We start from the raw sequence: 24876 nt of genomic DNA on the forward strand, positions 1-24876 counted from the left end.
TTCTTTACTGATTATGCTGGCACAGTCTGGCTAGGAGGAAAATCCCTGATAAAATCAAGGGAAGATCCCCTTACTCTTCCTCCCATCCCATTGTACCATACCCTACCAGACTGAAGTGCAGAAATCTTCTGAAGAGGTTTTGAGCAAAACATCCTGTCCTGGATTTTTCTGTGCCAGTGGGCTTGCTGAACACATCCTTGACCTCAGACACAGGCAGAATTCAAAGTAAGTCTATGTTGTCATTCCAAATACATCCTTGACCTGGGGCACAGGAAGAGTTCAAAGCAAGTCTATGTTGTCATTCCAAATACATCCTTGACCTGGGGCACAGGACGAGTTCAAAGCCAGTCTTATGATGTCAACCCATTGGTCTCTCTCTTTTTTTAAGAAGACTTCTGACTGCCCTCTTTGCTTAAAGACTGTAGAGAAGACTGGTGTTCTCACGCAAGGTGGCTAACATGTGGTAGAGTGGCTGATCTTTGATTGTGGCAATCTCTTGAATTGTATGCAGGGCCAGACCTGGGTGGGCATACCGGCAAAGGCTTTTGGGAACCCCATAAGGAAGGAAATAGGGAGCGTCGGTTTCCACGACAATTCGCTCTAGTGGGATCTTCTTCAGAGCATCCCGGGCCTGCCAGGCAGAAGTATAAGTCAGGACTGCTGTGAAGCCCACAAACATGTTGGGAAAGTACTCCAAAAGGGGTTCAATGACTTGGTAACTGTTAGTGAAACAATGTCTATGGATCTTGTAGTCAGGTGGCACAAATTTTTTCATGATGTCCAGCAGATCTTTGTCAGCTTCTCGGCAGTGGATCACCAGTGGTTTCTTTAGAGACACAGCCAGCTGTAGCTGTCTCTCAAATATCTTGTGCTGCTGTGGGATAGGTGTACTGCACTTATAAGAGTAATCCAAGCCTATTTCTCCAAAAGCTACAGCCTTGGGATGCTGTAAGCCTTTCAAAATATTTCTTTCTTGATATTCATTGTAATAACGTGCAAAATGGGGGTGACAGCCAAAGGCTCCCCAAACCATATCCTCTTTCATCAGCTCTTCCCATAAACCATCCTTCATTGTGCGAGGATCACAGAAATTAGAGATGCAGCCCTGAAATTCCTTAGGGAAGGAACGGCTATACATTTTTCTGAACTTGGTAAAGGTTCCTTTGAAAGACAACTTGGAATAAAGCATGTCCAAGTGACAATGTGTATCAATGAAACCCTCCTTCAGGCTTTCTTCCCAGTGGCTCCTTGGCAGGGAATTAGATGCATATCCTTCCCAAGAACGTGATGTTGTCTCCTCTTGGAATGTTTTTTTCTCCCTTGCCCTGGCTTCTGAACTTCTGGGAAAATGAAGTGAACAAGAGTTCTGGGAAAGGCCTTTGTCTGCTGCCTTCAGATCTCTGGACCAGTTTTGGGAGTGCACTGTAGAGCTGGAGGAATAATTACTCAAGAAGCTCCAGCTGCTCTTCCCAGCCTGGGATGTATTGTTGTTGCTGCTGCCCATGGAGAAACAGTGAAAAGGCATAGGACAGTTGGTCCAGTAGCTGACATTGTCATCTGAAGGACCACTGTACAAAGGAGGCTGGTACGTGACTTGGTCAGTGGTGAAGGAAAAAGGCTTTAAAATTCTTGGGAGACTCAGTGAGTCTGCCTCCTCCTGAGAGAATCTGAATGCAGAAATCTTATCTACATTAGAGCAGTCACTTCCTGAAGAGGGGTGCTTAATCACCACGCCCCTTTCTTCATGCTTTTGGGTTTCTGAATGAGATTCACATTTGTCTAGAAATTTTAGGGCGGGAGAGCCTTTTTCAAAAATGACTGCTTTTGAGTCATCAAGTGGCTTCTCACTGGGTTTCTCCTGGGGATCTGTAAGTATTTTTCTGTCATAGAAGTTGCTGATATTTGGCAGAACCTTTTCCTTCACCCTGACCTCTGGGGCTGACACTTTTTCTTTCTGGGTAACAGAGAAGGTGACAGCACTAGCTGGTCTTTCTCCAGAATTGGGATGCTCACTAGCACTCAGTTTTGTACTAGCAGCAGCCTCTCCCATTCCTTTTGGCATTGATTTTGCCAAGGTGCTATGGATAGCTAACCCATAGGTCATTGAAGAGCCTCGATCTTTCTTTCTACCTTTATTTCTCTGGACCTTGTTTGTTTCCTCACTGTTGCCATTTTGAGCCTCAGATTTGGCTACAAATTCAGAGTTCACAGAATTACGGGAACTGTATTTGGAATTAATTTGTAAGCTGTACGCATCCTTTAGAGAAGCCATTTCTAGAAAGGGGCTGGCGGAGCGTGACAGACAAAAGGAATCCGGAGTGCTCTGAATCAGGCAGTCTTTGGGTGCCGCTTCATCCGCACCTGGGCCTGAGGAATTGGAGGCAGGAGAATTTCCCTGGCGGGATAAACCCCTGGAAAACCTTGGCTTGAAGGCCACAGTGTCTTCCTTTGGGCTTTCAGACACTGAGGGATGCTGGCTTCTCCTGAATGTGATTCAGAGCTATGAGGTGGCCGGCTACAGAGGGCCACATCACTGGGCTCCCAGAGGCATTTGCGTTTGCTTGCGGACCCTACCTCCTTGCCGCTCCTGTGGTGCTTGACCTTGTGCCGCTCCGATGGCCTATGGAATGGCCCCCTTTCTTTCACTTGTCCATCATAGTTCTCAGTTTTCCAGAGATGTCAAAGGCCCTGCACTGTGACTCAGTGCTTTCGAAAAGTCGCAAGGTCGGAAGATTTATGGAAGGCTCAGTTTGGCGTCCAAGCCTATGGCGTACTTCCGATATTACTAAGCGCTTTCTTGTCCAAAGCTATTCCGGTATATCAGAGAACTTCCGGGTATTAAGGCATTTCCGCATGGGTGGGGGTGGGGGCGGGATTATAAAGCTCTTCCATGTGGTTTGGAGTAGAAGGTCTTTGTGAGATTTCAAAGCCCTTGAAAAAACTGCAAGGTAGTCTAGAGACCATACACAGGGCACCCTTGAGCTGGACATCTAAAGTTTCAGGCCACGGAGATTGTGTAGGAGGGCAGAGCCAAATCCAGTTCCGGAGCTGAGGCGGGAGGGTGCAGGGCACAGCCCGCCTTACCCACCAGTCTTCTCTACCTGAAGCACTTCCTTCAACCGAATGGGGTTGTGGGTAGGGGTGGCTATCATGGCGGCAGGAGGGTGAAGGGCAGGGCCAAATCCAGTTCCGGAGCTGAGGCGGGAGGGTGCAGGGCACAGCCCGCCTTACCCACCAGTCTTCTCTACCCGAAGCACTTCCTTCAACCGAATGGGGTTGTGGGTAGGGGTGGCTATCATGGCGGCAGAAGGGTGAAGGACAGTTCCGGAGCTGAGGTGGGAGGGTGCAGGGCACAGCCCGCCTTACCCACCAGTTTTCTCTACCTGAAGCACTTCCTTCAACCGAATGGGATCGTAGGTAGGGGTGGCTATCAAGGTGGCAGAAGAGCGGAGGGCAGAGGGCAGGGCTGGGGTGGGTGGGAGGTGGAGGGCCGGGGACTGGGGGGGGTGTGGGTGGTGGTGGGGGGTGGCGGGGTGGGGAGGGGCGGGGTGGGGAGGGGAGGGGGGCGGGTGGAGAGGGGAGGGGGGCGGTGGAGAGGGGAGGGGGGGCGGTGGAGAGGGGAGGGGGGCGGTGGAGAGGGGTGGGGCGGGGGGCGGGGAGGGGGTGGGGAGGGGGCTGGGGGCAGGGGGGTGGGGAGGGAAGGGGAGGGTGGACAGGGGCGGGGGACTTGGGATGTTGAGCGGGGAAGGGAGTGACCGAGGTGAGGAGTAGCGCACAAGGAGCCTTTGCGACTTTCCGACCTCATCTCAAGTCAGTTTATCCCTGGAGCTGCCACCATTGCCTTTTGTTCCTTTTTCCCTATCTTGTTTTCTAAAAATGTATTTACAGTTTTTAAAACAGTGTAAATATACATGCTTTCAAAAACAGTTGTTGTAGTATGATACTGTTTTCAGCCCTGTGTTTTTTTTTCACTCAACATTTCTACATATTCTAAATATTTTTCTTACTGCCACATAGTTTTTAAAAAACATCTCTCTAGTGTCTTCATCATAATCCAGGAGTATGTAGATGTGCCATAATTCACCAAATTATTTTGGATAACTCTTTTAAGTATTTTCACTCCAGTTTTTTCTCTAATGAAGGAAAGTGCTGCAAAGTACATCTTTGCACATGTTTCTCCATATTTTGTTTTTTTTCTTGGGGTTATTTGCCCAGAAATGGAGTTCCTGAGAAGTATAGAAAAGTTAAAATGTTTCCTCATAGCACCACTTTGCCCCTGAAATATTGTAGTAATTTAACATCCCATCCATGATGAATAATTCTACAAGGTCCATTTAATAAGAGAAACAAAACCAGTGAGTCACTGTTATTTTAACTTGCACTTACCTGATAATTTCTTAGAGTGAATACTCTCCTTTTATTTGTGGACATGCTCCTGAATTTTAAGTTCTTTTTCATGCCTTTTTTTTTAGGGTGTTTTAAAAGCTAACTTAAAAAATAATAAAATGAATTAAACTTGCCATATTTTCTAAAATTTTATTAGTATTTTTAATGAACAAAAATTCCACTAAATAAAGATCTAGTTGGCTTTATTGAACAAGTCGTGAATTGGACAGCATCCTACCTACTAAATAGAGAGGCACTCCGAGAAGTACAAAATAGAAGGTTTTTATAGGTAGAAACTAAGCAGGACAAAGTTGTTATAAAAAAAAAAGAAAAGATTGTTTCAGACAAGGTGACCTGCCTTTGGAGAAGGGTGGCAAGAGTCTAATTAGGCATGTTACCTCACTAGTGTTAGTCAGAAAATTCTAGGCTGATTGGTTTAAGGTCACCTTCCTGGGAGGGGCTGAAACTGAAATTAAGTCTTGCTGTTTTGGAGGCAAGTGACTCCATGTTGGCTTATTGTTTCTTCTCCATCACAGAATGTTTGTTTATTGTTTATTAAAGTTATAACTTGTTTTTTGTAGTCAAATCTTAATTTTTTCTTTTATAATTTTCTTTTTCTCCCAAGTCTAGAATAATAATCCTTTCAAGGGTTTGACACATTTATAATTGTTTTTTTGGAGGGTAAAAGGGGTTGATTTGGTATATTTAAGTTAATAATCCACCTGGTGTTTATCTTGGGTTATAATTTATTTTAGGTGGGGATATATATTGATCCTTTTCCACCTTAGTACGTTTTTCACTTATTGATATGTGACTTCTCTTTCATCAGGTATTGGATTCTTATATGTGATAGAGTCTATTTCCAGACCTTCTAGTCTTTTCCACATACTAGTATGTCTTTTGTTACTCTGGTGCAGCACTATTTTAATAATTGAACCATTATATCACAGTAAGCTATAAGGTCTGGGAGAGTTAGGTCTCCTACATTACCCTTAATTTTCACAATTATTTCTAAAAGCCTGACATGTTTATTTTATCAAATGGACTTAGAGTTATTGTTTTTTCAGTTCCCTCCAACATAGTAATGAAATACCCATTTGAAATACGGTATTTTAGTCTGCTTATTTGAAATATACTTCATTTATCCTATTAGTCAAGTTCTTCTCTATCTCCTAGTAAATATTTTTAGAGTTTTAGCAGGGTCACAGAGTTTTCATTAGAACTAATTTTAAGTGCTTTGTAATTTTTTATCCTACTGTGAACATGATTTTTCCTCTCACTGTATTTTAAGCTGGTTATTGCTAGTATATAAGAATATTTTTGATTCACTCATGGTTATGCTGAAATCTTTTATTTTTTCTTAGCTTTCAACCTTTGCCTATGCCATTATTTATTTTATCTGCTTACAGTGATAACTTTTGTTTCTCTATTTCTAATATTTTCACTTCATACCTTCTTATATTGTCCAGAACTCCTAAAAACAATATTAAATAAAGATGTTGGTAGGAGCATTTTTGTTTTACTCCTGATTGCGTAGACAAATAATTTAAGTATAATGCTGGAATTTAGGCTGTTTTAAAGGAGATGCTTTTTAATCTTGTACAGGAATTACTCTTATATTTTAAAATGGTGGTGGTAGGAAATGATATGAGATTACATATTTGCCCTTATTTCTTACTTTATAAACATCTTTACATCTGTGAGGAAAATGCTGCTTTTTGTGTATTTAGGTGGCTTGTAACTGTTACGGACTATTGAATTCTGTTTGCTTGTATTTTAGTTAGAATTGTTGCTCTATAAATCTTTAGTGAAATTGCTCTGGAGCAGTAGTTCTCCATCTTGGCTTGTACATTGTAATCACCTGGGGAACTTTAAAAATCACTGATGCCTGGGCCCGCTCTGAGATATTCTGATTTCATTGTCTGTTTGTGTGTTTGTGTATGTGTTTGTGTCTGTGTGCCTGTTCCAAGTATTGGTTTAGAAAGCTCTATAGTTGATTCCAATGTGCATCTAGGGTGAGAATTACTGCTCCACAGTTTACATTTTTCTTATGATAAGTCTATCAGGCATTGTAATTCACCTTCATGGCCTTTGGTCATTTTTGATATACGGGGGAAGTTATATGTTTATAATATTGTGGTAATTTTATGTGTTTTTTTGAAAGTTTGAAAGAATCTGTTAGTGAATTATCTTAGTTGTAGCCTTTGCCAGGGCAATATTTTTGGTACTTTTTTCACTTATTTGGTTATTAGTTTATTCATGTGTTTTTTAAAGTATATTTTATTGATTATGCTATTACAGTTGTCCTACTTTTTTCCTCCTCTTTATCCCCCTCTGCCTGGTACCTTCTTTCCCTCCAGCAATCCACCTCTTAGTTCATGTCTATGGGTCATACATATAACTTCTTTGGCTTCTACATTTCCTATACTATTCTTAACCTCCCCCTGTCTATTTTCTACCTACCAATTATGCTTCTTATTTCCTGTACCTTTCCCCTATTCTTTCCCTTTCCCCCCTCCACTGATAACCCTCCACGTGATCTGCATTTCTGTGAATCTGTTCCTGTTCAGTTATTTGCTTAGCTTGTTTTGTTTTTCACGTTCAGTTGTTGATAGTTTTGAGTTTGTTGTCATTTTACTGTTCATACTTTTGATCTTCTTTTTCTTAGATAGTCCCTTTAACATTTCATATAAGGGCTTGGTGATGATGAACTCCTTTAACTTGACCTTATCTGAGAAGCACTTTATCTGCCCTTCCATTCTAAATGATAGCTTTGCTGGATACAGTAATTTTGGATGTAAGTCCTTGCCTTTCATGACTTGGAATACTGTACTTTGCCATGTATAAGGCATGCATTTTTGCCCAACTTTTTGAGGGAAAAATAAGGATGTGCATTATACATGGGTAATACTAATTCTGTACCTATATAAATGTTTTAAATTCTTTTATTTATGCTTATGTGCTAAAAGTGTAACTCTAGAAAGCAATAATGATATCTTTATGCAAAATAATGCCCGGGAATATGATAATCATTTTTTCTAAGTATAAATAAATAAAAATTGAGTAAATATTAAAATGAAAGATTTTTTTCCTGAAAGTTTGAGTCAAAAATGTGGGTGTGCACTATACATGGGAATGCATTATACACGGCAAAAGATGGTCCTTCTTCTTGTACATCTTTAAATTTCATTAGGTTCAGTACTTTTTATGTTTTTAAACTTATTCTCAGCACAATAATTATGTAAAACAAAATTCATCTTAGAGTGTAAAAAAGAAAAGAAAGCATTTATTTGGACAAAAAGAGCTGAAGCCTGGGAGACACAACATTTACTTAGCAACCTGATTTGTGTTGCACTGAGACAAAAGGGAGGCCACCTTTCTTTTATAGAGAAAATTTCCATCCAAGTTTCCAATTTGATCTATTTTATGCAAGTTGGGGCAGGTCTCAGTCCATTGGTTGAAAGATAAAACCAGGAACTTCTTTGCAGTGTTGACTTAGAGGGGGTAAGCATGCAGGGGCATAGTATAGGAGGTTGAAATCTCAGTCTGTGTCTTTTCCTGAAATGCAGAGTGCATCAGCAGCCTCTGTCAGCAATGGCTGCTATACTCTGGTTTTGAATTTCGTTCCAGTTAACCAAAGAGAAGTGCAGTTTGAGAGACATACAGGGCTTGGCAAAAGTGGGTTTATAGTTGTGAGTACATGAAACAGAATTCTTTTATTATTTTTTATTAGTTATTGTATTATTTTCCATATGAACAACTGTAAACCTACTTTTGCCCCAACCTGTATTTCATCTTGGGATTCACAATTATTGATTTGGAGTGACACTTTTTGTTTATAGCTATGTGATACATTTAGAGTTATATTAGTTTGTGATCAATGACTATAACTTGCATAATTTCTGTATTTTAAATTTATTAGAGTTTTTAAAAATAGCCTACATAGGGGAGGAAAAATGTTTTTCCCTTTACTCTTTTAGGTTCTTGGCTGAGATACCCTTGTAATAAAGGACAGATTCACAGAAAAAAAAATCACATTCAATAACAATACATGTCTCCTATGTACATGGGAAAGACCCAGGAAAACTGAGTAATTCCCAGAAATGGTGCAAACCAACACTTTAAATGTCATCTCTAGCTAAAGACAGAAGATGTGGTAGGAAGGGGAAGGCCAGTTATGGGAGGTTATCAGAAAAGGCACAGTAAACAAGGGTATGGTTGTTACATAGATTTAAGTCCTTGCCTCTGCATTGATAACAGTTTCTAAAGACTTAGAGTTTCTTAGAGTCATCCTTCTCTTCCTGGTACAGAGAGGAGGACAACCTTACAAATGGACATTTCCCTTATAAATGTAATTGTCTCTTAAAAAAGGGTAACTTTTACTCAGTTGTCAGAGTTTCTCCTGTGTCTGCAGTTTCTTAAAAACAACTAGCCGAAAATAATTCTTATACCAAATAGTCATATTTAGAGGTGACAGATTCTGCTCTGCTTCACTTTCATCGTGGAGTTCTGTAGCCCTGTATTATCAAGGCAATTAAATTGATTTAAGACAGATTAACAGGAGGAAAACAAATTTTGTACAAATGGGAACCCCATAGAAATATGCAACTTCCTGGCAGTCAGGTAATTGAGGCTTGCATCCATCCTGAACTAAGGAGAAGGGGGTAGGACTATGGGGCTTCAAAGGGGAGTAGGACAATTCACAGGAAATTGGGAAGAGTAAATGTTAGGTAAACAAATGTTGGCCATGCCATGCAGATAAATCATTGTGATATAAAAAGTTTTCTCTGATAATAGCTCTCTTCCTGGTATAGGGCCCCTATCTAAATTCTTTTAGGTAGATAAGGGAGAGGTAAAAAGTTTTTCCTGAGTCTGTTTGGCCCCTATTATCTTCATCTGAAAATATTCTACATGCTAAAGTGGTACATTCTGGGTGGGGGGATATATTCTGTTCTTCCTTACTACATTTACTGAAAGCTCCATAAAACCCCAGCTTTATTGTCCTTTTAGGTAGTCCAGCAACATTTTTTTATCTCCTACTTTTTTTTATTGAGATATAATTCATGTACCATAAAATTCACCATTTTAATGTATCCAACACAGTTTGGTGTTCAATATCTTTTTTTAAAATTTAAGTAAAATTTATATAACATAAATAAATCATTTGTCACTTTAAAGTGTGCAATTCAGTGGCATCTAGTATATCTACAGTGTTGTACAACCATCACCTTTTTCTAGTTCCAAGACATTTTTATCACCCCAGAAGGAAATCCTGTATCCATTCAATAACATCTTACAAGAAATGTTCACTCAACATAAATGTGACAACATTCTAGAGTAGGTTTATTTTTTAAAATATATTTTATTGATTATGCTAATATAGTTGTCCCATTTACTCCCCTTTATTCCCCTCCGCCGTTCATATCCCCTCCTACCCGCATCCCCCCCCTTTAGTTCAAGTCTGTGGTTTGTACATATAATTTCTTTGGCTTTTACATTTCCTATACTGACCTTAACCTCCCCCTGTTGATTTTGTACCTACCATTTATGCTACTTATTCTCTGTACCTTTTCCCACTTTCTCTCCCTCCCCCTCTCTGCTGATAACCCTCCATGTGATCTCCATTTCTGTGGTTCTGTTCCTGTTCTAGTTGTTTGCTTAGTTTGCTTTTTTTTTTTTTTTTTTTAGGTTCAGTTGTCAATAGCTGTGAGTTTGTTGTCATTTTACTGTTCACATTTTTTATCTTCTTTTTCTTAGATAAGTCCCTTTAACATTTCATATAATAAGGACTTGGTGATGAACTACTTGAACTTGACCTTATCTGGGAAGCACTTTATTTGCCCTTCCATTCTAAATGATAGCTTTGCTGGCTAGAGTAATCTTGGATGTAGGTCCTTGCCTTTTATGACTTTGAATACTTCTTTCCAGCCCCTTCTTGCTGTAAGGTTTCTTTAGAGAAATCAGCTGCTAGTCTTAGGGGAACTCCTTTGTAGGTAATTCTCTCCTTTTCTCTTGCTGCTTTTAAGATTCTCTCCTTCTCTTTAATCTTGGGTAATGTAATTATGATGTAACTTGGTGTGTGCTTCCTTGGGTCCAAGTTCTTTGGGACTCTCTGAGCTTCCTGGACTTCCTACAAGTATATTTCCTTTGCCAGGTTGGGGAAGTTCTCCTTCATTATATTTTCAGGTAAGTTTTCCATTTCTTGCCCTTCTTCTTCCCCTTCTGGCACCCCTAGTATTCGGATGTTGGAATGTTTAAAGTTGTCCTAGAGGTTCCTAAACCTCTCCTAATTTTTTTGAATTCTTGTGTCTTCATTCTGTTCTAGTTGAATGTTTCTTTCTTCCTTCTGCTCCAAACTGTTGATTTGAGTTTGGTTTCCTTCCCATCACTGTTGGTTCCCTATGCATTTTCCTTTATTTCACTTCTCATGGCCTTCACTTTTTCCTCTGTTTTGTGACCATACTCAACCAATTCTGTGAGCATCCTGATTACCAGTGTTTGAACTGTGCATGTATAGGTTGGCTATCTCTTGGTTGCTTAGTTGTATTTTTTCTGGAGCTTTAAAAATTTTTTTAATATATTTTATTGATTATGCTATTATAGTTGTCCCACCCCCCCTTTATTCCTCTCCACCCTGCACATCCCCTCCCACCTATATTCCCCCACTTTGGTTCATGTCCATAGGTCATACATATAAGTTCTTTGGCTTCTATATTTCCTATACTATTCTTAACCTCCCCCTATTTTCTACCTACCATTTATGTTACCTATTCCTGTACCTTTTTTCCCTTTTTTGGAGCTTTGATCTGTTCTTTCATGTGGGCCATTTTTTTTTTTTTTTTTTTTTGTCTCAGCTCGCCTATCATATAGTAAAGGGTGGAGCCTTAGGTATTCCACAGGCCAGGCAACCCATGGAGCTACTGTGTTGTTATGCTGTATATGGGGGAGGGGTTGGAGAGAGAACATGCCTCTTGTTCAGCTCTCTGTCAGCTTTCAGTCACTTCCACCACTACCCACAAGGAAATTTGGCCCTACTGGTGCTGATTCCTGGGTGGGTGGGTTTGTGTACATTCTAGGACCCAGTAGGTCTCTCCAATGATCTCTCCTGTGAGGCCAGTAGTTTCTCCCGCCACCTCACCCCCCACAGGTTTTTCAGTCAGAGGTTTTGAGGCTTTATTTCCCTGCAGTAGAACCCTGGGTTGGCAGTCTGTCTTGCTCCCCAGTTGTTCCTCCTGGTTTATCTGCATGCAGATGTCGGACTGCCTGCTCTGCCTATCACTGCTTGCCCATCCCAGTCCTCTAGCTGTCACCTTGCTGAGCATCCTCTCCACCCTGCTGCCCATCTCCATCCCTCCTACTGATCTGGATGAATGTTTAACTCCTTGGTTGTTGGACTTCCATACAGTTCGATTTTCTGTCAGTTCTGGTTGTTTTTTGTTTTTATATTTGTTGTTTTCCTTCTTTTGGTTATGTGAGGAGGCATAGTAGCTGGAAATCTAGAGTGGGTTTAGCTAACTCTTAAATGGAATCAGGCCAGATGAATTTCCCAAAAAAGCAGCTGAACATAGGACTACTTTGGAATGAAGCCAAAGTTACATTTTGAAGGGTATGAATCTCTGAGCTTACTAGATTTTTAGAACCTGATCTGGTACAGTGCCTGGTCAATAGTTGTAACCAATTCATTCATTTTGAATACAATCATTTCACTAACTAAGACTCATTTTTATAATCCTTTATGGTAATTAACAAAGTTTCCTCTCTTAATCAGAGATAAACTGCTGAGGCATTTTGTCAGCCCCTTCCAAAGAGTGTGCTTCTGATAGAAATTTGCTCAACACTCCCAGAGAATATATTCCTAATTAGGATAACTGCTTACCCCAAACTGACTCAATCATATCTATCATGTTGTCCATGTTGAATTACCTTGCTGTTATATGTACAACTTTAAATTTTGTAACTTTAATTATAAAAGGTGATTAAAAAAAGAGAACAAAGGAAGTATTACAATGAAGCTTTCAAGGAACCTGTGCCTCAGGTCAAGCTTGAAATGGTAGCCTAAATCTACTATTCCCTTAGTTGTTTTCAATGACCATGTCCTCCTCAGTGTGTGAGCATGTGTCCATATGGATGGTTATTCCAATGGTTAAAGAAACATTTTTTTTTTTCATACAACATGACGCCTAAGCCTAAAGAAGCTATTTCAAATGATATTCAACAAAGAGACAGTCCTTTGGTTGAAAATGGGAGAAAAATGGGCTGTACTGTATTACTGAAAGTCACAGTTTCCAAAGTGGTTAAGGAGTTTTCAAGGATACTTTTGACTATCTGATTTTTACTAACTACTTTAGAATCTACCTCTGTTACCTAAGTACGCCACCCACCCACACAAATACACATGCAGTGTAAGATGAAACTGGGTCTAACATTGAGCTGAGCTCTTTGATGTTCCCGAAGAAGTGTATAGTGGGTCTTGGGCGCACTGGAAGAATTCCAGATCTGCGTTTTTGAATTACTCTTAAGGCAAGCAATCAGCAGGACCAGAAGTCAGGATAATTTTATACTAGAATTAAGGTAGTTTGGTGTTATTTTTAAAGGAAAAAATGATAAAACTTACATTCATCTTCTCAGAACGAATATTATTTTGTCTATAACACATACATATAGAATCCCCTTTTGAAAATCCAAAGAGAGATGCTAGTTCAATTTATGGTAGAGCTGAATGATGGATTTACTGCTTGAATATCATTTCCTCATTATAAGCATATGGTGTTGAAAATATAAAATAGCCTTTATATACTAAAGCATGGATTGTGTATTCATTCTCATAGCTGATGTGTAGAATGTCTTGAAAAATCTTAAGTTTTTTCTTTATAGTAACAGAAAGCATATAGGCAGTAGCCTTATTGATTTCAAGTTTGCTGATTTTTTAAATATTTTCTAATTTCTAATTATGATTCCAACAGATATTATCTTTTGATGCCTATGTAGAAGATGAAGTACCTGATAAAAGGCAAGAAAACTATAGAATAAGATACCATAAAATTTTGTTCTACCCTGAAGATGACACAATTCAAGTATATGAGCCACCGGTGAAAAATAGTGGACTGCCTCAAGGTATCGATTTAAAGCAGATTTATAGTTCTTTCACTCCTAACTTCTGCCTTTATATACTGTATTGCTCTAGCTTTTTATAAAGACCCCATGCTTCTGCTCAGGTGTCTAACTTGTTGGCAGTGTTACTATAAACATGCTGCTAGCTTGTGGTTATTGATAGTGACTTACCAGGTTTCTACCCCCTTATCTCAACGTTGGCCATTTCTCCCACTCTTCTGTGACATACTTGTATCCTTTCAGGTGCTGCTCTATTATGAGAAAACTCTCCTACTTCTTTGACTTTTTTCTTTAAACATTTTGGTTTTTTTTGTTATGACCACATTACTTCTTTCACAACACTGTCAAGAGAAGAGAGAAGACTGTTCTCTACTGCCACTTCCAGATTGGTATTCAGTCTTTTTTATTGAACTTACTGTCATTTACTTCAACCACCTTCTCCTCATCCTCATCCCTGTTAAGTGTAGACTTTGATGGTATTTCAACAGAGGATCATTTTTCCTTCACCATGTGTATGCCAGTCATCTTTATTCATACTCCCCTTCAGCCAAACAAGAGTTAACTCTGTGATGTGGCCACCAGAGAAGCTAATCTTAGGTTGCATTATTAGAAGCATGGTAACTGATTTCTTCTGTTCGTGCTATTAGTCCTTCATGTGGGATGATGCTGAGTTCTTTGTGCCTTCAGGGGATAGCAGCCATGATGATGAAAGTACTGAAAATTTGTCATGTGTAAGGGAAAAGAATGAAAAGGAAAATCTTTATAGAGAAGACTCAGGTGTGCCTGATGTCTTCAGGAATCTATAGGGATGTCATACAGAGGAGGGGTGACCTAATTTTCTGTATGCTCAAGGACAGGACCTAATAGATGAAAATTCAAGTTAGTAACGAATAATTTTCTGGAAGGGGCCACCAAAAGTTGTAATAGATGGCTCTGGATGAGCATGGTCAGGGTTGGGTGGAGGACAGGGGAATTACATGTTTGTTTGGTCACTGGAATAGATGGATGGCCTTGGGGACAGGTCAGGTTATTTTTCACTGACAGTTTAATAGAGGTGTAGGAAGGGAATCGTATATTTGTTTGGTGTTTGGTGTAGATGACCTTCCAAGGCCCCTTTGGTTCCTGACAAGCCATGATTTTTGGGTACATTATTTCCTCTTTGTCTTTTGGAGTATTGCCATTTCAAATATCTTAGGCTCCAAAATTGCCTTCTCTGACTATAGTCTCTGTTTACTTTCCATATTGTTTACTCCCACCATCTTTGTTCTGCATTCTACTAGCAAAACATCTCTTGAATTTGTTCATGTCTCCCTAACCCCTTTGATACCATTCTAACCCAGGCTACCCGCAATTCTTGACTAGAGTAATGGAATAGCTTCCTAATAGGTCTCTCTGCTTCCATTACTCCTCCTCCTACAATCTGTTCTCTATGCAGCAGCCAGAATGTAGTGTGGGATGTTACCTTGGTTCACTGGTAGCTTCCAAGAAGCATGCATGCATGCTTTCCCAGAGACCACAGAACAGAAGCCTCATGGGCCAAATTTAATGCATGGGTGCATTAAAACAATTTCAAATATGTAGTGAGATACAAGGGGAAAGAGATGAGGTAGGTTCACACAATTAGGACAGGGTAAAAGTGGATAGAATTACCACCTTGGTTAAATCTTAGGGTAAGCAATGGTCCTGTTTTTTTGTGTTGCATCAGCTCCTCCTGCTAATAGTGTGGTTTGGAGACCAGAGTAGAAGTTCAAGGAGGACCATAGACAGAAAGGACCTTGGGCCAAGGGCACATACTCTATCAGAGAAATGCAGGTACAAGTAGGTCTGGCCACAGCTGCAGCTCACCAATAAGCCTGCAGAATAGTATAGGCTTTGTTTGTGTTTCTTGGGTAAAGGGCACATGGTTACAGAATGGGTGTCACCAGTGGATAAGTGGCTGAATTAAGGCCTCATGAATATTGAGTACACATGAATATTTAATACATCATGTAGATTAGTGTGTCATGAATATTTAGAGCCCAGGTACCTCATGTATTTTTAATATATACTGAAAATTAGTTGTCTCTCAGTCGTTCCATCCCTTTCTTTCTATGTTTAACATGTACGTGCTATACTTATTATCTACTCATCATTATTTAACACATTTTATGATTTTCTGTCTATGTGTAATAAACTGGGGATTGAAGTTTTTCTTAGAGCATGGCTTCATTGTGTCTGGATGATGAACTGGGAGCCAGTAAGCATTGCCAACCTATACTGCCAGGCACTGTACTGAGTTTTTGGGAAAATGGACAAAAGGAATAAGGCCCATTATACTCCTACCTTGTGGAGCTTATGGGCAAGCAAGTTAGAGAGGAAAGGGAACAAGGTGACTAGTGCAAGAATTTTGCAGTTGTTTAGGTTAGACGTGCTGGTTATCCAAACCATGATATCGATGGTAGAAATAAAAACTAGGGGAAAGATTTTAGAGACATTTGGATGGCAGAGTTGATAGGCCTTAACCAGTGATTAAATACAAAGAGTAACTTCCTGCCAAGATGGAGGCATAAGTAGATATACTGTGCCTCCTTGCACAACCAAAAGAAGGAAAACAACAAATTTAAAAACAATAAACAACCAAAACTGCCAGAAAAAACAAACTGCACGGAAGTCCAACAACCAAGGAGTTAAAGAAGAAACATTCATTCAGACTGGTTGGAGGGGCGGAGACAGGCAGCCGGGCGGAGAGGACTTGTGGCAAGGTGGTGACTGGAGGACCGGGGTGGGCAGTCCTACATTTGCATGTGGATAAACCAAGAGGGACAAATGGGGAGCGAGACAAACCAAGCAACCCAGGGTTTCAGTGTGGGGAAATAAAGCCTCAAAACCTCTGATTGAAAAACCTGTGGGGGTTGAGGTGGTGGGAAAAACTTCTAGCCTCACAGGAGAGTTTGTTGGAGAGATGCACAGGTGGACCATATACAAACCCACCCACCCGGGAATCAGCACCAGAAGGGCCCAATTTGCTTGTGGGTAGTGCTGGAAGTGACTGAAAGCTGACAGTTGAACAAATGGCATTGTTCCCTCTCTGACTCCTTTTCTACATACCGTATACCAACACAGCAGCTCCATGGGTTGCCTGCCCTGTTGAATACCTAAGGCTTCACCCCTTACTACATGACAGGTGAGCTGAGACAAAAACAAAAAAAAATGGCCCAAATGAATGAACAGATCAAACCTCCAGAAAAAATACAACTGAGCAATGAAGAGATAGCCAACCTATCAGATGCACAGTTCAAAACACTGGTGATCAGGATGCTCACAGAATTGGTTACGTATGGTCACAAAATAGAGGAAAAAGTGAAGACTATGAAAAGCAAAATAAAGGAAAATATACCCGGAACCAAAACAGAGGGGAAGGAAACTGAGACTCAAATCAACGGTTTGGAGCAGAAAGAAGAAAGAAACATTCAACCAGAACAGAATGAAGGCACAAGAATTCAAAAAAATTAGGAGAGGTTTAGGAACCTCTAGGACAACTTTAAACATTCCAACATCCGAATACTAGGGGTGCCAGAAGGGGAAGAAGAAGGGCAAGAAATGGAAAACTTACCTGAAAATATAATGAAGGAGAACTTCCCCAACCTGGCAAAGGAAATATACTTGTAGGAAGTCCAGGAAGCTCAGAGAGTCCCAAAGAACTTGGACCCAAGGAAGCACACACCAAGTTACATCATAATTACATTACCCAAGATTAAAGAGAAGGAGAGAATCTTAAAAGCAGCAAGAGAAAAGGAGAGAATTACCTACAAAGGAATTCCCCTAAGACTGTCAGCTGATTTCTCAAAAAACCTTGCAGGCAAGAAGGGCTTGGAAAGAAGTATTCCAAGTCATGAAAGGCAAGGACCTACATCCAAGAATACTCTAGCCAGCAAAGGTATCATTTAGAATGGAGTTAAGAATAGTATTGAAAATGTCAAAGCCAAACAATTTATATATATGACCCATGGATATGAACTAAGGGCGGGGACGATTGGGATTGGAGGGGGTATGAAGTGCAGAGGGGAATAAAGGGAGGAAAATGGGACAACTGTAATAGCATAATCAATAAAATATATTTAAAAAATAAATACAGAGAGTGAGGAAGGAGAATATCTAATGATAAAGTGCCTACTTTATCATTATCCTATTAATTCCCTAATAGCCATCTAATGTAGGTCATTGTCTGCTTTTACAGAAAAGGAAATGGGCTTAGAGAGGTAATTTGCTCCATCTGAGTCTTAACTGATTGCCTCAGAGCTCACTGTGTAGTTGATGCATTAATAAAGTCCAGAAGCATGGAGCAAGGAGCAGCATTGGGTTTAGAGCTGAGGTGTTTTTGTTTGGGTCATGAGGCTTTTGGAATTGTGTTGGGACATCTATATGGTGAAGCCCACCAGGCAGGTTGAACCTTGGTGTGTGTTTTCAGGAAAAAAGTCAAGACCTAAGGTATGGACTGAGAATTAGGGATGTCCAGATTATGAACAGAATCATATTTATTCTACCATGTTAGAACAGAGCTGCTGTTGAGGTAGTGAAAAGAGGAAGAAGATTTTCTTTTGTGTCTGTGTTTGGTTTTACTAGTAGAGGGAGAAGGTGAGAATTAGTTTGAGGAGGTGCTATGAGCTGTCCTCATTATTCTTTTTGTTTTGACTGATACACTCTCTACTCCCTGGTCTTTTCATTTGGAGAACTTATGACTTAACGGTAAATCTTTTAGGAAATATGAAAATGCCTTGATATTTAAGAAAAGTTTTCATAAACTTTTAAGGTTGAAAGTTTTATTTTGTAGAGGGGCAAGAAGTCTTTAGGCCCTTTAGAGTCATTTTTAACATGTATAAGGCAGTTTTTAAAGATTTAAAATAATATATTAGAAAATATTTGAAGAATTAGAAAAGAAAGAAAATTTATCATTTTTAATTCCTATGAGCATCGACTTTACCTAAGTGTATGTATTAGTTAAGTGGCAGTATTGCTTTAGCAAAAAAATTTTTTCTCATAAGTTTACACTTAAATGCTTACTCTGATATTTTCTAACTAAGCTTTGCTTATGTTTTAATTACCTTCCCCACATGACACCAAATTTATACAGATGATGGGCTGGAGGTCTGGGACATCCCAAACCTGCATTAGTGACTTGCATTGTTATTATTATTCCAGTGAGTCTTAGTTTTATTTAACTACCCAAGAAGAGAAATGAAATACAAGATCCTCTATGAGGATAATGGAAAGGTTTCATTAAGAGTTTTCAAGTCTCTCATAGCAACAAGAAAAATAAAGAACCTAGGAATAAACCTAACCAAGGAGGTAAAAGATTTGTACTCAGAAAACTACACAACATTGAAGAAAGAAATTAAGGAAGACACAAACAAATGGAAGCATGTACCATGCTCATGGATTGGAAGAATTAACATCATCAAAATGGCCATACTACCAAAGTGATTTATAGATTCCATGCAATCCCTATTAAAATACCCATGACATATTTCCCAGATATAGAACAAACATTTCAGAAATTTATATGGAACCATAAACGACCCCGAATAGCTGCAGCAATTTTGAGAAAGAAGAACAAAGCAGGAGGGGTCACAATACCTGATATCAAACTGTAAAACAAAATATAACCAGAGACATTGAAGTTAAGAACAATCTAACGATAGCCAGGGGGGAGTGGGGAGGGGATAGTGGGGAGAGGGGACTACAGGAACTGCTATAAAGGACACATAGACAAAATCAAGGAGGAGGGTAGAGGTGGGGGAGGGGGGTTTGGCTGGGGTGGGACAGAGGGATGGGGAGAAAAGGAATATAACTGTAATTGAATAACAATAAAAATAAAAATTAAAAAAAATAATAATTTAAAAAAACCCTGTATTACAAGGCCACTGTAATCAAAAGAGCCTGGTACTGGCATAAAAACAGGCACATAGACCAATGGAACAGAACAGGGAGCCCAGAAATAAACCCAAGTCTTTATGGTCAATTAATATTTGATAAAGGGGGAAGAGGCATAAAATGGAGCAAAAACAGCCTCTTCAACAGATGGTGTTGGGAGATCTGGACAGCTATGTGCAAAAAAATGAAACTCAATCACCAACTTACGCCATACACAAAAATAAACTCAAGATGGATAAAAGACTTAAATATAAGTCATAACACCATAAAAGTCCTAAAGGAAAACATTGGCAGGAAACTCTCATACATTCCATGCAGCAACATCCTCACAGACATGTCTCCTAAAGCAAGGGACATAAAGGAAAGAATAAACAAATGGGACCTCATTAAAATAAAAAGCTTCTGCATGGCTAAAGAAAACAGCATTAAAATGAAAAGAGAACCAACAGTATGGGAAAATATATTTGCCAATGATACCTCAGACAAGGGCCTGATCTCCAAAATGTATAAAGAACTCACACGACTCCACTCTAGGAAGACAAACAACCCAATTAAAAAATGGGCAAAGGACTTGAACAGACACTTCTCCAAGGAAGACATACAGAGGGCCCAGAGATATATGAAAAGATGCTCAGCATCACTAGCCATCAGAGAGATGCAAATTAAAACCACAATGAAGTACCATCTCACACCGGTCAGAATGGCCAACATAAATCAACAAACAAATGTTGGAGAGGATGTGGAGAAATGGGAACCCTAGTACATTGTTGGTGAGAATGCAGACTGGTGCGACCACTGTGGAAAATAGTATGGAATTTCCTCAGAAAACTAAAAATGGAACTTCCCTTTGACCCAGCAATTCTGTTGCTGGGATTATACCCTAAGAACCCTGAAACACCAATCCAAAAGAACCTGTGCACCCCAATGTTCATAGCAGCACAATTTACAATAGCCAAGTACTGGAAGCAACCTAAGTGCCCATCAGCAAATGAGTGGATCCAAGAACTATGGTACATTTACGCAATGGAATGATACGCAGCAGAGAGAAAGAAGGAGCTTATACCCTTTGCAACAGCATGGATGGAACTGGAGAGCATTATGCTAAGTGAAATAAGCCAGGCGGTGAGGGACAAATACCATATGATCTCACCTTTAACTGGAACATAATCAACAAAAGAAAAAAGCAAACAAAATATAACCAGAGACACTGAAGTTAAGAACAATCTAACAGCTAGAAGGCAGTGGTGAGGGGATAGTGGGGAGAGGGGTCTATAGGAGCTACTATAAAGGACACCTTGAGAAAATCAAGGGGTAGGGTGGAGGTGGGGGAGGGAGGTGGGTTCGGCTGGGGTGAGGTGGAGGGATGGGGAGAATATGCAGAGAACTGTAATTGAATAATAATAAAATTTAAGAAAAAAGTTTTCAATTCTATCAATTCCTGATTTCAAATCTCACATAGGCTGATTCCAAAGACAAATTGAAGAAAGTTGTGATAATTTGTTTGAAAATAATTTTTTGTGTAAATAGTAGGGACTGTTATTTGTAAACACTCAGGAAAAATCCCCTGAGTAAAAGACAATTTTAAAGTCTTTTGTGAAAATTTCAGAACTTCTGATTGGCCCATTCTCATCAGGTTATTTCCCTGAGTGAAGACACAGCTCAAGGAATCTGTACAGAATGCATAGTAATCACAATATTTAATGAGACTGAATTTATCAATAGAGTAGAGGTACTTGATGGGCTCTAGCAAGTCCTGTGGAAGGCAAACATGAATAACCATCCTATCATCAAACTTTGTTTTGTGAGAATCCAGTCTCTTGAAATATTTAATATGATTTTTATTAAGGAAGTCCTGTCTGGACAGAGGACACCCTGGAAAATCAGTTAAATACCTGCTTTAGGCTTTTATAAATTAAATAATTGGGGAAAAGAAAACAAGCTTAATGAATCAGTGGCTCAGACCTGGGATGGGGTAGGTAGTCTTTCTTTCAGTTGCCTTGCATGTCGTGGGACTGCTTTCCATGTGCCTGTGGGCCCAGTGAAGGGGCTAGGGATCATATTTAGGTGCTACACACTGATGGTGTTCCTATCACTTCCATAGGGTTTCAGTAATTTCCTAATGTACTTGAAAGTCAGGTGCACCTGTTTGTTTGTTTGTTTTTCGTGGAGCTTACGATTTAGAAATTAGTACACCTGGATCTAGCCTCCCTTTTAGTTGCCTCTCTTATCATGTAACTTTTTTAGGAAGAGTGGAGTTTAGAATAAGCCAGAAACAAAGAGGCATCCAATCAGAAGTATATGTTTAATGTTGCCCAATCCTTGCTGACAGAGAGATATATGTGTGTTATATGTCAAGTCACTGTTGCACTTCAAGGCTTGCTTTCATTGCAGGACATTACTCTCTTTTTGGTTCGATGTGTTATATTTGTAGGAATTTTTGGAATGTAGTTAAAACAGTATTACACCAAGCCAAGATGTCAGAGGTTAACCCCAGTAGTTTTACTTCCAATTGACTAACAGAAAAATTCTTTGTCAAATACTATCAAGTCCAAACTAATCTATGCTAAAGCAAGGATAATGATTAGAAATGTGCCATGATATTCTGGTAAGTCTATACCAGTTCTCAGTTCAGAGTGATTGTCAGAATCTCCTGGCTTACCCCAAGAATTTGTGATTCGGTAGGCCTGGGGTCTAGAACTGTTTCCACTTGGTTCTTAGTGTATCCCTGGTTAAGAACACTGATCTCTACTAGTAACTCATTTCATCCCCTCAACAGAGTAATATTTCTTAGATATATTTTTATATTCTAAGATAATCTACCTTAAGCAAGTGTAATCACAGAAGTCACTCATTCATATGTCACTCATGTTGGGCATATACTATATTTAAATACTGCATTTCATTAAGTGGAGGAGGGATGGTGGTAAGGTTGCCAGATGAAATGTACGATGCCCAGTTAAATTTGAATTTGAGATAAGCAATGAAGTTTTTAGTGTGACTGTGTCCCAAATATTGCATGTGACATATATTAAAAGTTATTCATTGTCTATCTGGAATTCAAATTTGACTAGGCATCCTATACTTTGATTTGATAAATCTGGCAACCCCAGAGGGTGGACCTTGGGGAGGGAATGGTCACTGAATGGAGCAGAGTGAAATTTAAGAGTGGAGGTAAATGATTGATATGTGAAGACAGGTGCTTGGTGCATGGTAGCCACTTGATGGATATTTGTTGAAGAAAGGAAGGAAGGGAGGGAGAGAGGAAAGAAAAAAGGAGAGGAAAAGTGATACACAATTCCCATAACACAAGGTAGGCATCAAAAATGACACCCAGTCCTTTGAGGGATTAGGGGAGGAAATGCTAGTACCCACTAGAGAAGAAGGCATTTGACTGGTACCTCAAAGGTTTCTCCAAGTGAAGATGGAAGAGAAGGTACATTAGTAAAAAGGAACCATTTGAGATAAAGAGGTTTAAGTGGTGGGGTAAGGAGTTGGGAGGTGTTTGAGAGAGGATCATAGCATATGTAAGGAAAACTTGGCAAGAAGGCAATAATCAAGCAGACATTATAGCACCTAACATGCTATCATTTGGGGCTCACTTAGTGGCTGGGAGGGAATGCATAAGATATATTATTTCTTATTATGATCAGAGATGTAGAATTTAAAATTTTTTCTTCTTTTGCTAAAAGGCAGGCATCAGACTACCTATATATAAAAAAGTTATTTTTATGAAACTGAACCCCCAAAATGACATTGTATACAAATAAAAATGGTCAGGGCACATGCCTGGGTTGTGGACCAGGTCCCCGGTTGGGGCATGTGAGAGGCAACCACACATTAATGTTTCTCTCCCTCTCTTTCTCCTCCCCTTCCCTGTCTCTAAATAAATAAAATCTTTAAAAAAATTTAAAAATGGAATAGTCATTTTAGTGAAGGAAGGAATGATAGTGAACACAAGAGGAAAAAATACTCTATTATGGCTGATGACAGTGAACGGTCTTAGTATTTTGTGCTATTTATTTATTTATTTATTTTAAAATTGAGTTTATTGGGCTGACATTGGTTAACAAAACCATATAGGCTTCAAGTATACAAGTTCAACAAAACACCATCTGCATACTGCATTGTGTGCACATCGCCCAAAGGAAAGTCTCTTTCTGTCCCCATTTATCCCCCGTTTGCCCTCTTCCACCTCCCTCACCTCACTCACCCCTCTTTCCCTCTGGCTATCACCATACACCATACTGTTATCTGTGTTTATATGATATATATAGGGTCTGGCACAAATAACTTCCCTTTTTATTAAAAAATCTTTATGAAATCATAAACATGTAATTCTGTAACATAACAATATCACACTCAAGCACACTATATGACATTTTAGGTGAAATATTCAAATTAAAACTATAAATTATTATACCCATATTATTACCCTACTAACCACACTCAAGCAGGCCTTACTTCTGCTGGAATATATATCTCAATCCCTTCCCCTCTTTTCTCACAACCCCCATTCCCTCTGACAGCTGTCAGTCTGCTCTATGTATCTATACTTCTGTTTCCATTTTGTTTATTAAATTGTTTTGTTCATTAGATTCCACATATAAGCGAGATCATATGGTAATTGTCTTTCTCTAATTGATGTATTTCACTTAGCATAATAATCTCAAAGTCCATCCATGCTGTTGCAAAAGGTAAGATTTCATTCTTTTTTATGGCTGAGTAGTCCATTGTGTAAATGTACCACAACTTTTTTATCTACTCATCTATACTTGGACACTTGGGCTGTTTCCACACGTTGGCTATTGTAAGTAATGCTGCATTGAACATAAGGGAACATTTATTCTTTTGAATTAGTGTTTCGGGTTTCTTCAGATGTATTCCCAAAGATGGAATTGCTGGATCGAAAGGAAGTTCTATAATTTGTAGAGGAACTCCACACTTTTCCACAGTGACGGCAACAGTCTGCATTTTCACTAACAGTGTACAAGGGTTTCCTTTTCTCTTCCTCCTCGCCAACACTTGTGTTTGCTGATTTATTAATGATATCTATTCTGACAGGTGTGAAGTGATACCTCATTGTGGTTTTAATTTGCATCTCTCTAATGGTTAGTGATGTTGAGCATCTTTGTACATGTCTGTTGGCTCTTTGTATGTCCTTTTTGGAGAAGTGTCTGTTCAGATCTTTGCCCATTTTTTAATTGGATTGTTTCTTGGTGTTGAGTTGTGTAAGTTCTTTATATACTTTGGATATTATCCCCATATTAGATGTATTATTGGCAAATATGTTCTCTCATTTAGTGTGTTTCCTTGCATTTTGTTGATGGTATCTTTTGCTGTGAAAAATATTTTTAGTTAGATGTAGTCCCAGTTGTTTATTTTTTACTTTGTTTTCCTTGCCTGCAGAGATATATTGGCAAACTATTGCTACAAGAGATGTCTGAGTTTTTACAGCCTTTGTTTTCTTTT

General features: G+C 39.3%; 1 protein-coding gene and 1 pseudogene across 6 annotated transcripts in view; one reads left to right on the forward strand and one right to left on the reverse strand.

Annotated features, from left to right (window-relative positions):
• EFHC2 (EF-hand domain containing 2) overlaps nucleotides 1-24876 on the forward strand; it is a 328021-nt gene that overhangs the window by 54965 nt on the left and 248180 nt on the right. For all 6 annotated transcript variants that reach the window (XR_008426009.1, XR_008426008.1, XM_053917521.1 and 3 more), the window contains one exon: nucleotides 13350-13500. Coding sequence is in view for 4 of the 6 variants with exons in the window: in XM_053917521.1 (XP_053773496.1) it covers nucleotides 13350-13500 (151 nt within the window). In the remaining 2 variants the exon portion in view is untranslated. The remainder of the gene's footprint in view (nucleotides 1-13349; nucleotides 13501-24876) is intronic.
• Nucleotides 413-3299, reverse strand: LOC112322385 (putative deoxyribonuclease TATDN2 pseudogene; annotated as a pseudogene).

The sequence above is a fragment of the Desmodus rotundus genome, chromosome X, assembly GCF_022682495.2.
Source record: "Desmodus rotundus isolate HL8 chromosome X, HLdesRot8A.1, whole genome shotgun sequence".
In the NCBI taxonomy this organism is placed as follows: Eukaryota; Metazoa; Chordata; class Mammalia; order Chiroptera; family Phyllostomidae; genus Desmodus; species Desmodus rotundus.